The sequence below is a fragment of the Chiloscyllium plagiosum genome, unplaced genomic scaffold, assembly GCF_037043375.1.
Source record: "Chiloscyllium plagiosum isolate Xiang-an unplaced genomic scaffold, Cpla_swu_hap1 HiC_scaffold_5, whole genome shotgun sequence".
Taxonomy (NCBI): domain Eukaryota; kingdom Metazoa; phylum Chordata; class Chondrichthyes; order Orectolobiformes; family Hemiscylliidae; genus Chiloscyllium; species Chiloscyllium plagiosum.
This window is the reverse complement of record NW_028270143.1, coordinates 87,460,048-87,475,866: the sequence shown is the minus strand read 5'-3', so window position 1 is coordinate 87,475,866 and position 15,819 is coordinate 87,460,048. Positions and strand designations below refer to the sequence as shown.

The 15,819-nt window shown below is 37.4% G+C and overlaps 1 protein-coding gene across 2 annotated transcripts in view; it reads left to right on the top strand.

Annotated features, from left to right (window-relative positions):
* The window catches only part of arhgap21a (Rho GTPase activating protein 21a), a 256,035-nt gene that overhangs the window by 227,392 nt on the left and 12,824 nt on the right, over nucleotides 1–15,819 (top strand). For both annotated transcript variants that reach the window (XM_043690469.2, XM_043690471.2), the window contains exons 17-24: nucleotides 3,200–3,355; nucleotides 3,467–3,545; nucleotides 8,211–8,284; nucleotides 8,385–8,474; nucleotides 10,125–10,250; nucleotides 10,352–10,393; nucleotides 12,856–12,961; nucleotides 15,360–15,391. In XM_043690469.2, the coding sequence (XP_043546404.2) occupies nucleotides 3,200–3,355; nucleotides 3,467–3,545; nucleotides 8,211–8,284; nucleotides 8,385–8,474; nucleotides 10,125–10,250; nucleotides 10,352–10,393; nucleotides 12,856–12,961; nucleotides 15,360–15,391 (705 nt within the window). The remainder of the gene's footprint in view (nucleotides 1–3,199; nucleotides 3,356–3,466; nucleotides 3,546–8,210; nucleotides 8,285–8,384; nucleotides 8,475–10,124; nucleotides 10,251–10,351; nucleotides 10,394–12,855; nucleotides 12,962–15,359; nucleotides 15,392–15,819) is intronic.

Below are 15,819 nucleotides of genomic sequence, written 5' to 3'. Positions count from 1 at the left end.
GAAACAGCTACACAGGAGAGGGTGTTCCATGCTGCCACCTCTGACATATCTCCCGCAAGACCCTGTGTTTGATTTTACCTTTTGTGCCAAGGGTGTTTATGGGGATTGTTGCAAGTATTGGGAGCAGCATCATTAATCTGATTTAATCTGTTGGGTTTTAAAAGGTAAGTTATTCAGCTCAGCACCATCCTCATGACCTGTCCTATCTGCCAATCTTCCTTCCCATCTATCCACTCCAACCTCTTCTCTGACCTATCACCTTCATCCCCACTCCCATCCACCTATTGTACTCTTTGCTACCTTCTCCCCAGCCACACACCCCTCCCATTTATCTCTCCACCCCGGAGGCTCCCTGCTTTCATTCCTGATGATGGGCTTTTGCTCGAAATGTCGATTTTCCTGCTCCTCGGATGCTGCCTGACCTGCTGTGCTTTTCCAGCACCACTCTAATCTAGACTCTGATATCCAGCATCTGCAGTCCTCACTTCTGCCACGTTATTTAGTATTCTGTCCTCTTTTGTCTCTGTTTCATTTGGTAGTCTTGTAAATAAATTCTGTTTTGTTTAAAACTATGGTTTGACCAGCTGCATCCCTCCTGAAATGTCCACCAGACACCTGCTTAAAACAACTTGCAAAGTTAGGGTCTGGGCTACCTTCTTGAAATGTTTTGAGGGGGTCTGGCCTGTTCCATAACACCGATGATTGCACTTTATTCAGCACCATTTCTGACTCCTTAGATACTGAAGCAGTCCATGTTCAGATGCACTAAAATCTGGACAATATGCAAGTCTGGACTGAAAAGTGACATTTGTGCTGCACAAATGCTAGGCAGTGATCATTGTCAATAACAGACAATCTAACTACTGTCCCTTGACCCTCAATGGCATTACCATCACTGAATCCCCACAGTCTATATCCTGAGGGTTACTATTGAACAGAAGCTCTACTGGACTTGCCAAGTAAATACAGTGACAGTGTGTGATGGAATTCTCCCCACTTGACCTGCTGAGTGCAGCTCTAATAACACTCGAAGCTTGCCATCATCCAGGACAAAGCAACCTGCTTAACTGTGTACTGTTCATAGAGTGTAGTGCTGAAATTTGCCAAAGATCCTTAGGTATTTAAGGAACAAGGTGCTGGCCTTGGACTTGGCCCAGATACTAGGAAAGAAGAACTTTTTGTGTGAGGAACAATTGAGGACTCTGGGTCTGTACTCAATGGATTTTTGAAGAAAGAGTGTGGGGGATCTCACTGAAACTTACAGAATGCTAAGAGACTTGGATAGAGTGAACACAGCCTCAGTGAAGGAATGGCTCTTCAGAACTGAGATGGGGAGGAATTTCTTTAGCCAGAGAGTGATGAATCCATGAAAACCATTGCTGCAGAAGGCCGTGGAGTTCATTCGGGTAGCTGACTCGATGGACTGAATGGCCTTATACTGTTCCTGTATGTTATGGTCTGATACCTTCCAATCTCATATCCACAATATATGGAAACACCACCTGAAAACTCTCTTCCAAGCCACTCATTATCCTGACTTGTAAATATATTGCCATTCCTTCACTGTCACTGGAATTCCCTCCCTAACAGAATTGTGGGTCTACCTACACTAAATGGACTTCAGTTCAAGAAGGCAGCCAACCGCCACCTTCTCAAGGGTAACTACAGACTAGCAATAAATACTAGTCCAGTCAGTGATACCCACATCCCATGAGTGAATTAAATAAAAGGCTTTGTAATGTAAATTAACTTTATACAAAAGCAAAAGACTGTGGATAATGTGTGATAATCTAGTATGGTAATTATTTTTGATGGTCTTGATTTTGCCTTGGTTTTTCTATCAGAACTGACATCATTACCATTGACTACAGGGTTTGGCAAAAAGAATTCTTGCACCACCTTGGAGTAATTATAAATTAAGAATAAATGTGCTTTTGCTAGCATCATGAACAGAAAAAGAAATTACTGATCGCCTAAGTTAAGTATTGAATGGACCCTGGTAGTACAGAATTTGAGTACTGGTTTGGGAGAAATGAACCATGTTGACATTTTTAAAGACACTTATCAGGACAGCATAAGAATACCAAATTTCAGAGAATACAACAAGAGGTGCTGATTGGTTGGCAAAATGGATATCGAATGGCTGTTATCTAAGTTTTTTTTTAAAGCTATAAAGGTGCAATGTTTGGGCATGTCTCTTCTCTTTGCAGGAAAGGACATGTGTAAGCGAGCCATGCTGTGAGCCTGACTGATAATCTTAAATTGATTGGTGTAATTCTCAGCATAGTTGAGATTGTTGAGCACGTCTTGTCTAATTGTGGAATCACATCTCTTGTTGGACATCACTTAGTATTTTCATAGTAGTAATAGTAAGCAAATACATAAAGCTTATTTTCAAATAATATGTTCCCACAAATGATTGGGTCTTGGACCAGAAGGCAAAGTCCTGGAATAAAGGGGCACCAATTTAAGACTGAGATGAGAAGTTTCTTCTCTGAGGATTGAGTCTTTGGAACTTCTTGCTGCAGAGAGCTGTGGGGGTGGAGTCCTTGCATATATTTAGAGCTGCAATGTATTCTTAATCAGTCGATAAATGCGGATAATGGGAAAATGCATGAAAGAAGAAATGAGGAATGTTGGATCAGCCACAATCCTATCAAAGGGTAGAACAGGCTCTAGAGGCTGAACAGCCAACTCCTATTTCTAATTCTTATGGTCTTAAATTAATGTATTCTCAATTTATGGTAATTTAGATTAGATTAGATTACTTTCAGTGTGGAAACAAGCCCTTCGGCCCAACAAGTCCACACCGACCCGCCGAAGCGTAACCCACCCAGACCCATTCTCCTACATTTACCCCTTCACCTAACACTACAGGCAATTTAGCATGGCTAATCCACCTAACTTACACATCTTTGGATTGTGGGAGGAAACCGGAGCACCCGGAGGAAACCCACGCAGACATGGGGAGAATGTGCAAACTCCACACAGAGAGTCGCCTGAGGCAGGAATTTAAAGTTGGTAAATTCTTTTCAGCAATATCCAGACTTTAATATATAAAGAATTGTGGAAGGGAACCACAGTGCAACTGAATAGCACTGAAATGGTTTTAAAGCCTGTCAATTTGTTACTTGGACTAAATACAAATAGAAAAGTTGTGTGGCATCTTTAAAAAATTATTTCATTTTTTGTTTTCTAGTATGTACCACTGATAGTTGAAGTTTGCTGCAATTTAGTTGAAGAGAAAGGACTTGAGTACACTGGAATCTACAGAGTCCCTGGAAATAATGCTGCTATCTCGAGTTTACAAGAGGAGCTGAACAAAGGAGTGACTGATATTGATCTTTTGGATGATGTAAGTTTTTTCAACACGTCTCTTTTGAATGCCTTTGGAAATATTTGTATTAATGTGTTTTAAAATTAACAGATATAAAATTGTTTCCCTTTAAAATGTTTTAAAATACAGAAATGGCGTGATCTGAATGTTATCAGTAGTTTACTGAAATCTTTCTTCAGAAAACTTCCAGAGCCCCTCTTTACAAATGGTGAGTAAATCGCTGACTGTTGTCATTTTTTCTTCTATTTTGATTTGCAAGGATATTGATGGTTATAGGGGCTACATAGGAAAATTAAAATAAGATCTATGATCTTTCTTTTATGGATAACACCAAAATTGATGGTATAATGGACAGTGAAGAAGGTTATCTAAGATTACAAAAGAATCTTGATCAATTGGGCCAGTGGGAAATTTGGATAAATGCGAGATATTGTGTTTTGTTAAAACAAACAAGGACAGGACTTGTACAGTTAATGGAAGTACCCTGAATAATGTTGTCAAATGGAGAAACCCAGGGGTTCAGGTACATACTGTTACAATACGAAGGTCAAACCCCTCTGCTAATTAAAACAAAAACACCCAAGAAAGCTCTCCTTACTTAGTAATTTGCTAAAAGGGTGAGTGAAAAAATACCTGATTTCCACTCTTTTAAAAAAAAACACAACAATTTCCACAGTAGTGATTTGATTAAATCAGTCACCGTTTAAACCTTTCTCCTCTCACCTTAATGATCTGAGCAATGAAGGCAAGCATGGTAAATGCTTTAACAATGTGTCTACCTGTGACGCAACTTTCAAAGAACTATTGTTACAAAGTTGAAAGAGTACTCTTAGAGAGGTGCCTTTTCAGAACTGAGAGATTGTGACAGCACGTGTCTGTGAGTAGCTAACAGGTGCAGAGTGTGTTGCAAATTGATAATACGTAACAATCAGCTTGGGGTTATGTTTTGATATTAATAGTCCATCACACTGCAATGGTAATATTGGGCACAGTTTATATCAAGAAATTAAAGATACAGTAACATGGGTCATACAGTAATGCTGGTTGTCTTCAGTTTGCATGGTGACTGTTTTCGGGTTTTCCATAGCACGGTCTTCTACAGTGCGATTTCTACAGCGGTTTCCCATAGCGCGAAGTTGCAGAGGAACACATCTGTTACGTTATAGCAGAACGACCTGTACATTGTCTGCAATAGATGTCCATTCCACTGTAGTACAGACACTCAAAGGGAAAAGTAAGGAAACTGTAACTAACAAAAGAAGTTATGGATTGCATTAGATCGAAGGAAATGGCAACCTGAGGATTGGGAACAGTTCATAACTCAGCATAGGAAGACAAGCAACTGATGAAACAGAATTTAGACTGAGATGACTCACAGTCAGCATTGGAGTGAGGCAGTCTGGGAAGAGATTGCCATGAAGCAGTCTGGGGAGGAGTATGTGCCACCTTCAGAATAACAGTGTCCTGTTGCAGCATTGCAGTGAAGCAGTCGAGAAAGGGTTTTCTGGAGCAGCATCCCAGCTTAACAGTCTGGGAAGCGAGTGTCTAACAGTCAGCATTGCAGTCAAGCACTCTGGGAAGAGTATCCAACAGTAGATATCATAGTGAAGTCAAAATTGAAATTGCTGGAAAAGCTCATCAGGTCTGGTAGCATCTGTGGAAAGAAAGCAGAGTTAGCATTTTGGGTTGAGTGACCCCTCTTCAGAACTCCAGAACATGTAGTGAAGCAGTCTAGGAAGTGTCATTAAGTGATGCAGGGCAAGAGGAAGCAGCTGATTGGGTGAGGCCTCTTTTATGTGCTGTAACCATTCCATGATTCCATTCAATGGCATTTAGCCTCTTTAATTCCGGCGGTTATTTCAGTAATTGGTCATTAGATGATCAAAACTCCTATTTCACCTCTGCAATTTGAGGACACTTGATCTAATGCTGAGTGCAGTTCAGATAAAGATTTATTAATGATATAAATGCTCTTAGTTTTAAATTGTGCGTCATTTTTGGGGATCTCTTTTTGAAGCTTTTCAAAAGCCTTAGTTAATCAGTATGGATACAAGCAGTTTTCCAAATGGGGATTAAGTAAAGTATTTGACAGGGACACCACAATGAAATACTATTACCTTGGTGTTCTGCATATGGAGGTCTGATAGGTACATTCAGTCACCATTAAAAGCTAAATTGACCATTATTAGTCTTCTCACTGGTGTTTGTTTAAGGAAAGTCATGAAGGGCCAATGGATTGAGGAGTGGCAGACAGAGTTTAATTTAGGTAAATGTGAGGTGCTGCATTTTGGAAAGTCAAATCAGGGTAGGACTTATCCATTTAATAGTAAAGTCCTGAGGAACGTTGCTGAACAAACAGAACTTAGAGTGGAGGTTCATGGTTCTTTGAAAGTGGAATCGCAGGTAAATAGGATAGTGAAGAAGGTGTTTAGTATGCTTTCCTTTATTGGTTAGAGCATTGAGTATAGGAGTCGGGAGGTCAAGTTGCGGATGTGCAGGACATTGATTAGGCCAATTTTGAAATATTATGTGCAATTCTAGTTTCCCTCCTATAGGAAGGATGTTGTGAAACTTGATAGGGTTCAGAAAAGATTTACAAGATGCTACCAGGGTTGGACGGTTATAGGGAGAGGCTGAATAGGCTGGGGCTATTTTCCCTGGACTGACAGAGGCTGAGGTGTGACCTCATAGAGGTTTATAAAATCATGAGGGGAATGGATAGGGTAAATAGACAAGGTCTTTTCCCTGGGTTGTGGGAGTCCAGAACTAGAGGGCATAGATTTAGGGTGAGAGGGGAAAGATTTATAAGGGACCTAAGGGGAAACTTCTTCACACAGAGGCTGGTACATGTATAGAATGAGTTGCCAGAGGTACTGGTGGAGGCTGGTACAATTACAACATTTAAAAAGCATCTGGATGGGTATATGAATAGGAAGGGTTGAGAGGGATATGGGCCAAATGCTGGCAAGTAGGACTAGATGAATTAAGGATGTCTGATTTGGCATGGGCCAGCTGGACTGTAGGGTGTGTTTCCATGCTGTACATCTCTATGACTCTATATTAGGCTTAGAATTGCTGAAGGGGTGTCAGTGGTTATGATATGTTTGAACCTTGAGAAAGCTTTTGATAATCTTCCATGACACATTTTGGCAAAATAAAACACATGGGAAAAAAGCTAATGTACTGGCATGGATTATAGATTGGTTAACTGACAGAAGCAGTAGATTAAACAGGTCATCCTTCCTTGACAGACTGTGACAAGACAAAATTATTGGTCAGTGTTGGATATCATAACAAGTACTTTGGCCTCAGCTGTTCATGTTCATCATATATATCAATGGATTTGATGTGGGGATTCAAGTCTCATTATCTCCAGAGGTGTGTAATAATATCACTGAACAGGTATTTTAGAAAAATAGGTTAAATTAAAGAAAAAACTTGGATGTGAGGATTGACTTAGTGAGTAGGCAAGAACATGGCAGATGTAATAAAATGTGAGTTTATCACTTTTTGTTTGAAAAAGAGGTGTAAACCATTTCTCAAATAATAAGAGGTTAGAAAGTGTTGGTGTAGAAAGAGACCTGGGTTCTCCATCAGTGAGTAACTGAAAGTTAAAATGCAGGTGCAGCAGGCAAGTAGAACAGTATATTTGCCTTTATTGCACAGCAGTGACACAACCTGCAGAAGTTTCTTGGGGGATAACTCTCTCTTTTAATGACCGAGTGCTTGATTGAGAGAACAGGAATGGAATAGAGGACTGGTTGCTAGAAGCCAACTCCACCTCTGCCTATGCCTTCTCTACCTCTCCCCTCTTCCTCACACACACACACTCTCCTTGTCCCTTGGCAAGTGGGATATCTGCCCCTGGGTTTTGAATCCTGAGGGAGATCTGTTAGTTACCTGACAGCTGTATAGTCAAATCCGACCTTTCCCTCCAGCACAAAATGGGTATACCATCAGTTCTGCAATCAATGAGCTGAGCTCTTGTCAATTATATTCAACACCTTCTAAGGTGTTTAATAGCATCAAGTCTGTTTACTGGACTAATAGGACATTTCCCTTTCCCTTTCTGTCTTTTCAAGTGTTCACTGTGTTTGTTTTCTACTACATTGTGTAGTTGTGCAAGTTTATCTGCAAATTTAAAAGTAATGCACCACTATTTTATTCTCGTGTAATATTTGTTTTCATTTCACCTTAATAAAAACAAATGTTTTCATGGACGTCTTCTAATCAGAAATTAGTTGAAGAAATTTGATTTTCTAGTGTTTAAGTTACCAAAAGCCCTATTTAATCAATAATTTTTGCAAAATAGCCATTAGGTTCAAGTAAAGCTCCTACTCTGAAACAGATAATGCAGCACTTCAACTGAAGAATCATTCAAGTACTCTTTTACTTTCAAAATCCAATTAAATTATTGAACTTACAATTTGAGCTTAATTTTAGTTCAGTGAATTGCTTTCTAAAGAAAATGTGTTGGGATTCTTGACTCGGTGGAGCCGATGTTGGACTGGGGTGGACAAAATTAAAAATGGCACAATGCCAGGTTATAGACCAGGTTATAGCTTCTTCATCACCTGATGAAGGAGCTGCGCTCCGAGAGCTAGTGCTTCCAAATAAACTTGTTGGACTATAACCTGGTGTTGTGAGATTTTTAACTGTGGTGGAATTGTTATTTCAACTGTGGAAAAATTGATCAAATGTGGTCCAGACTATTACGACCTTTCCCACAAATTCACAACAGGTGTGTAATTCCTATTTACTATAGTCTGATGATTTCAAAATTGGAGAATTCTTCAAAGAATATATATAGACTTTGTCTTTGGCACCACATTGCCAATTTCACTGTGTATTTATAATTGACAATGTATTACAGATAAATATGCTGACTTCATAGAAGCCAACAGAAAAGAGGATTCAGTGGACAGACTCAGGACCCTAAAAAAATTGGTAAATTCTCATTCGTGACTGGTATTAAATTACATATATAATTAATATTAAACCTGTTGTCCATATACTCATTTTTTTGTTGGTGTTGAAATTATTTCAGATCCGAGATTTACCAGATCATCACTACGAAACATTAAAATTTCTTTCTGCACATCTGAAAACAGTAGCAGAAAACTCTGAAAAGAACAAGGTATCTCTTCAGATTCATCAATACATTGAATGTTTGTGTATATTTTTAAAAACGTGAAAATTGAAATGCGATTTCTATTGCTTGAGAATTTGACTTGTAGCAATGATGGTCAACTTGTTGCCAGTGATTAGAATTCACTTTTTAAAATGTTCTTTTTATGGATATGGGCTTCACTGGTTATGTCAGCATTTATTGCCAATCCCTAATTAACTGAACTTGAGAAAGTGGTGGTAAGCTGCCTCATATCTCTGTAGTGTATCTGGTATAGGTACACCCGCAGTACTGTTAAGGAAGGTATTCCAGCAGTTTGATCCAGTATTAGCGAAGGAGTGGCAGTATATTTCTAATTCAGGATGGTCAGTGGCTTGGAGGAGAACTTACAGGTGGTGGCATTCTAATGTATCAACTTCTCTTGTTCTTTTTGGTGGTATTTGCCTTGGATTTTAAAGATTGTCTGAAGAGTTTTGGCAAATTTCTACACTGCATCCCGTGGGTGGTACACACTGCTGCTACTATGCATCAGTGGTGGAGGCAGTGAATGTTTGAGGATGTTAATCCAGTTAGGCAAGCTATTTTGTTCTGGGTGGTGTCAAGCTTCTTGGGTTGTTGGAACTGCATTCATCCAGACACATTTCTGACTTCTGCCTTGTATATGATGGACAGGCTTTGGGGAGTCAAGAAGTAAGTTACTCACTGCAGAATTCTTAGCCTCCCAACTGCTCTTGTGGCCAAGGTATATATATGACCAGTCCCATTCAGTTTCTGGTCAATAGTAACCCCTGGGATATTGGTAGTAAAGGATTCAACAATGGTAATACTATTGAAATCCATAGGACAATGGTTAGATTATCTTTTGTTAGAGATGGTCATTACCTGTGCTAATGTTATATGCCATTTGTCAGCCCAGGCCTGGATACAATCCAGATCTTCTTGCATTTGGGGTTGGACTGTTTCTGTATCTGATGAGTTGTGAATGGTGCTGAACATTGTGCAATCATTAGTAAATATCTCCATTTCCGATCTCATGATGGAGGGAAGTAATTGAAAGTGGTTGAACCTGGGTCACTACCCTAAGGAACTCCTGCAAAGATGCCCTGGAGCTGAGATGACTTCAACAATCATGACCATCTTCCATTGTCAATTCTTTTGTCAGTGTTTGAATTAAGTCATTGATGAAGTCAGGAGCTGAGTGATCCTTTCAGAACCCAAACTAAGCAATAGTTAACAGGTTATTGCTTGGCAAGTGCTCTTTGATTGTACTATTGATGGCCCCTTCCATCAGTTTACTGATGTTTGAGAGCAGACTGAATCTGTAATTGGCCTGATTAGATTTGTCCTGCTTTGTGTACATACCTGCACAGCTTTGCATCTCGTGGGATAGATGTCAGGGTTGTAGCTGAAAGATGTGCTGATGAACAAATTACTATCTCACAATGTAACTCATTTAACCATGGCAAAATGTTATATTTAGGTATGTAATTGTACTTCTTTGTTTCTAATGATGTTTCAAATTATGAAGTGCATACATTGTGATTTTCAACAAATCACTTATCATTAATCTCAATGTGTAATTGGTGTGACATGATATTGTGCTGCAATGCTTTCATGTTGTTTGTTGCTTTGAAATATGTAAAAGTATTATGTCCTCAGATGGAGCCCAGAAATCTGGCCATTGTATTTGGTCCAACTCTCGTCAGAACATCAGAAGACAACATGATGCACATGGTTACTCATATGCCGGATCAGTACAAAATTGTGGAAACGCTAATACAACATGTATGTTTATTTTATTTATTTTACTGAATGTTATAATTGGACTTGTAAAGATTTTTTGAATTGGCAATTAAACTAAAACAAAAATTGGTTTCCTGTTTCAGTATGACTGGTTTTTCACTGAAGAAGGTGATGAAAACGCAACCGTAAGTAGTAATAACTTCAAGGTATACCTAAAGATGTACAACTGAACAAACTGGAACTGGTGTCAATCCCACTCAGTATCCTTATTTATAATAATGGTTTTAGTAACTCTTTTCCAGGTTTTTTTTTGTTAGTAGTTTTTATTATAGATGAGTTTATTTTGTTCTTTTTAACACAGCACACTGTTATACTTGTGACAGCAAGCTAATAAAACTGAATTTCAATCAATGTAATGTTCCCTCAGTACCTATATTAAAAATATAATGTTTTGATATTGAAATTGACTGGTTTGGTATATTTGAGTCATTATAAATAAATCAAGTTTGGAAGTTCAAGATCTATTAAAAATTCAAAGTTGCAGTGCTGCTGTTTGTAAAGACAAAGGCAATATGAACAAAATGAAGATGTGCTAGACCAGTTAAGGGAGAAACTTGCAGCATTCATTGGTTTGGTTTCTAATTTTCCAAATTTGAATGAGCATTATTCAGAAAGATGATCATACTGGCCCTCAAATACCTTAAATGCACATTGATACAATAGAACACTGATTTTGTGTACAGCAAAGGGATGAGGAAATTTTTATTAATATATGCATTATATGAAATTACAAAGCCTAATAAAGCTAATAACTTCCTTTATATGAATAATAAATTGAGAGTTATGAGGTTATTAAAATCCGCTTGTTCTACTGTACATGTTCTCAACTGAAATCTAAATGAAATCCCTTGCTGCATCTTTTTAAGCCATGCTTTGATCTTTTTCCTGTCATCAGTATTAATTATCAATGTGTGATGCTTCACTGTGAGAGAAAAGTAAGCTTTTTATTAAACAGACTGTCATTATTTTGGAAGAATTACTTATAACAATTGTGATTCATGACTTCAATTGAAGCAAAATGACTTGTACAAAATCTGAAAGCCAAGGGTTACAAGCATTATAATACTTAGTTTCAAAGTGCCTTATTCTTATTGTGGTGGCAAAATCAGTAGCAAGTTAATAAGGAATGCAATCCTGGTGCTACTTGTGGCATCATTATCTAACATTGGCTACAAAGAAACATCATATAATTATAAATAACTGTTCTAATGCTTTTGGGGTGTGAGAGAGATGGAGTAGAGAGATGTGGAAGGTAAGCCACCATCTTGAAAGTGAGTGCTTGATAATCAGCTCCACAGTTTAATAATCATTAAATACCATGTTGGATCTGAAATCTTTCCCCAGACTGGAGAAAATTAGGAATTTATTGGTGAGACAGTTGAGAAATAGTGCATCAGACCTTCCTTCTAGCTAATTTCCTGGAGGCTATGCTGTTAGCAAAGCAGTTCACTGCAACATTGTCACTTGCAAACTGTCATAATCAATCTTGCATGTTAATAAATATTATAAATGGTCTGCTGAAAAGACAGAGTTGTTTCAGGATTAGAACCAGTCCTAAAAACTTGTCAATTGGGATCACTGCTTTGATCTACATTAAATAGGTGAAAGAATTTAAAACTTGATACAGTGCACATCTGGGCTGGAGAAATTGTAATGTGCACGATACCAGTGCCAGATTTTTTCAAAAAAATTTGGAAACCGAGAGCATATCCTGTCCAAATTAGTAATTCCATACTAATTAAAGGTGCATTTGTGCATTTTCATGTACAATAAATTGATTTAGCAGCCATCTCAAAGCCCCCATTTCAAATTTGATTTATTTGATATCTAAACTTGGATTAGAATGTCTCTATTAATGTCATTGTTGCTAGAGAATGAGTTTGCAAGCTAGTGAGCAAGCATGTATAATATATTTCAAAGCTTATTTTAGTTCCACCCCATTTCCCACAGCCATATAATCATCTTCGTGAAATTTGTTCAAAAATCTATATTTTCCATTTCATGTGTAAATGCTGTCATTCCCTAGTATGGAGTTAAATAACATAACTGACATTTTTATCTTTTCTGGTTTTAATTTCAGCACCGTTGTCAAAACCAAAGATGTTATTTTGCTAATTGACCATGTGTTTCTGATTGGAAATCTTGTTTTGTCAGCATGCTATGAGTTTAGCTTTAGCATAGTAATGGAAATATCCTTCTATCTGTCAAAAGGGAGTGTGTCTTTGCAGAATTCAATTCCAAATGCATTAGAAAATGCTAAATTTAATTTTTGGAAAGTTGGCTTTTAGAAGACAAATGAAAGTGGACTTCTGATGATAAATACCCCAGAGGCCCTTCTCAGCTGTCAATTTACTTATTTGTGGAATAAACAATCACTTAAGGTTTAGTTATTGCTTTAAAAGACAAGCAACCTACCTTTTCAAACTTGGCTGGGGTATTTCATTGATGGAGATGTACTAGCAAGTAACAATCTTACCATATTAACCAATGTAGAAGTTTAGTATTCATTTAGACTTGGGTTACTGGTGTGTTTTTTTTCCAGTAAAAGGAAAACAACTTTCTGATCTTCTTACTCTTGTGAATGTAGACACCAGTCCAGGAAGAAAGCACAGTTGATACACAGCCAGTGCCAAACATAGATCATTTGCTAACCAACATTGGGAGAACAGGAACTACTCCAGGAGATGTTTCAGGTAACTGCCTGAACAAGACACTACAGAGTCCGGTAACAGACAGTGTCATTGTTACTGACCAGCTTCCTACAGAAGTAGACAGTTCACGATTGAAATGCTTGTATTTGCCCATTCAAAGCTGCAAATACTTGTAGGGGGGGAAAATATTGCTGTATTTTGTGGAACAACTATAACCTCAAATGATTTACATAAGTGTTCTTCGTTATCCATGAATATAGTTTTTTGAAAGACAAAAGGTTTTTATAGTACTGTAACATTGATTTTCTATACATAAATCTATATAAATCTATAGTGAGCTATGCACATTTTTTTAACCATAGGACTGAAATGTTTTCAGGAGTTGCAATTTCATTATGTACGTGGTGACATACTTTATTGGTCGTTATTGCAATGCTAACTGAAAAATTAGCTTTTCATTTGAAGTCTAAAAAGTACAGAGCTAAGACTTTGTGGCTGGATGGTTTTTTTTTGTACTTTTGTCTAATCTTGTTTGTGGAACTGTGTGTGAATGTGTTGGATAGTAACACTTTTTTTTGTCATGTCCTGAGCTGAATTTAAATTATCATGTCAAATCTGCATTCTGTTATTTAATTTCCATTTGCCAGCCTGTCTTAACCTAACTGAATCAAATAACTCTTATTTTGGACTGATGATTTCACTGAGTTTACAGCAAGTGAAAACAAAACAATAGAAATCTAAAGCACTTTAAATGAATATTGTATTTATTTAATGCTGAAATGCACAGTGCAGTTGGAGTGAGAAAAGAGATGCTGATTCTTTCAAGCAAGCTATAAATGCACTTGAAATATTTGATTCAAGTAATGTGATCCCAGCTGAGCTTTTATCAGAGAAATGTTAGATAATTTATATATGAAAATGTGCAAGTTTTGTGATCGTATTCTATAAATTGTTATTAAAATTGCACAATAATTTGTACTTTAGTGTGATACTTTTTAGTGTATGCTCTGTCATTTCTTTTTATCTTCTGACCTTGCTTTCAATATCATTAACCTAGGCCGGTTTGGAGGATGTTTTTGTCCATTAGTGTGACCTTGTCATCTACTCACTGTCAAACTTACTAACCCAGCATGTTCTTTTCCCAAACTTGTCAACTTTGTCACATAGCTCCTGTCTGAGTGTTAAAGGGTTTTTTCCAGCATTTACACAATACTGATCTTGAAACAGGCGAAGTTGGAGGAGTCTATCACACTGTGATGTCACTGATGGATTCTGTGATGTCACTGATGGACAGCTGGAACTGTAGGAAGGAGGAGGACTGTTGCCCTCATTGTAGCTGCCTAGTCTGCAGAAACCCCCGTTTCTTGTAAATGGAAAATTATCGTCTGTGATGTAAATTTGCTGTTACGATTATTTTAAAAAGACCAGTACTACTTTCTTAAAGTCTTTCTGCTGTTTCTTATCATTTCTGAAGCAGACCCTGAGGAGAAATAGCATGGTATGGTCTATTAGTTTTTATAGTCATGTAGCATAAACCATGTTTCAAAAGGGGTGTGGCTGGGGGCTTAGCTCTTAGTCTGTCTCACAGACTTGCAAAGTGAATTGCAGGAATAGTTTTAATCTATAGTTTTAAATATTGAAATAAATTGTCAAAAATAATTGGCATTTTGCTAGCCCCTTTCTGCCCCCTCTCATAATTTTATAGCCTCAGCTGTTGCCCCATAGTGAATCTCTTTTTGCAGCTTTCATTCTACATTTCATGCCCCTCTTATTAAATCCAAGTTAGATGCTCTTAGATGGATTATAAGTAATTCAATTGAATTTGTATGGAATAGTTCCATTATAACTAAAAAGGCCAGATGATTATTTTTGTGTTTGAGTTCTGTGCATTTTTGTTTACTCTGCAATTGTTTGCCTTACTTTTCTTTGATGTGTAATGGTCATATAGTATCTTTTAATGTGGCATTTTACAGTTGCAAACCCCTTAGACTGTTAACTGGTATTTGAGTAGATGTAATTCATAAAATATGTATTGAGGGGGTACGAGTGCATAATGCATATAACAATCATAATTAGTTTTTAATAAAATGAAAGAATGAGTTCTGCAAATGGATACAAAATAAATTGTTTAATATGTACTGATGTTTAATTAGTACTGATGATTAATTAGTATTTATCTTTTTTTAAAGAGAACAGGGTCCCTTTGCCATCCCTCTCATTGAGCTGGTTTTACCCACAATTTCACAGCATACTTTCATGGTGGTGGCTGTCTGTGCTGCTTTTCATCTCAGTGAGCTATAATTCTCCACTCTGTGCCCTTTTTTTCTATTGCAGTCATACAATTTTCTATGAATTATAATTTGCTCCATAATTGCAGTGAATATTTCTGTATTAGATTGTGTGTAACACAAAGTAACGTTATTTATCTTGTCTGTTTTAGATTCAGCCACTAGTGACTCAGCAAAATCTAAGGTGAGAAGTTTAACTGTATTGAACAAAGTAATAGAAACTAATTTGCTAATTAGCAGTTATTACAAGAACGTGTGGCTACAATTTTTATTTCCTAACTTGGGCATTTCTCTGAAATTCATTTGTATGTACTGTGTCCCCAGAGGCAAGCATTTAGCTCATTGCCTGCTGATGCTTAATCCTGAGCTGTTTTCTCAGTCATTCTCATAAGTGGTGGTTTATCATTGCCATCCACACTCTAAAGCAGGGAAGCAGGTCCCTGACAAAACAGGAATTGAATCTTTGTTGACATTATTTAACGATGAGCAGTATGGTTCTCCAATGTCCAGGCCAAAGTTATTCACAACCAACATCATTAACTCAGGCTATTAAGTCATTTATATAGATTTTTGTAGAAATTTGTGCAGACATTTGCTCTTAAATTTTACGGT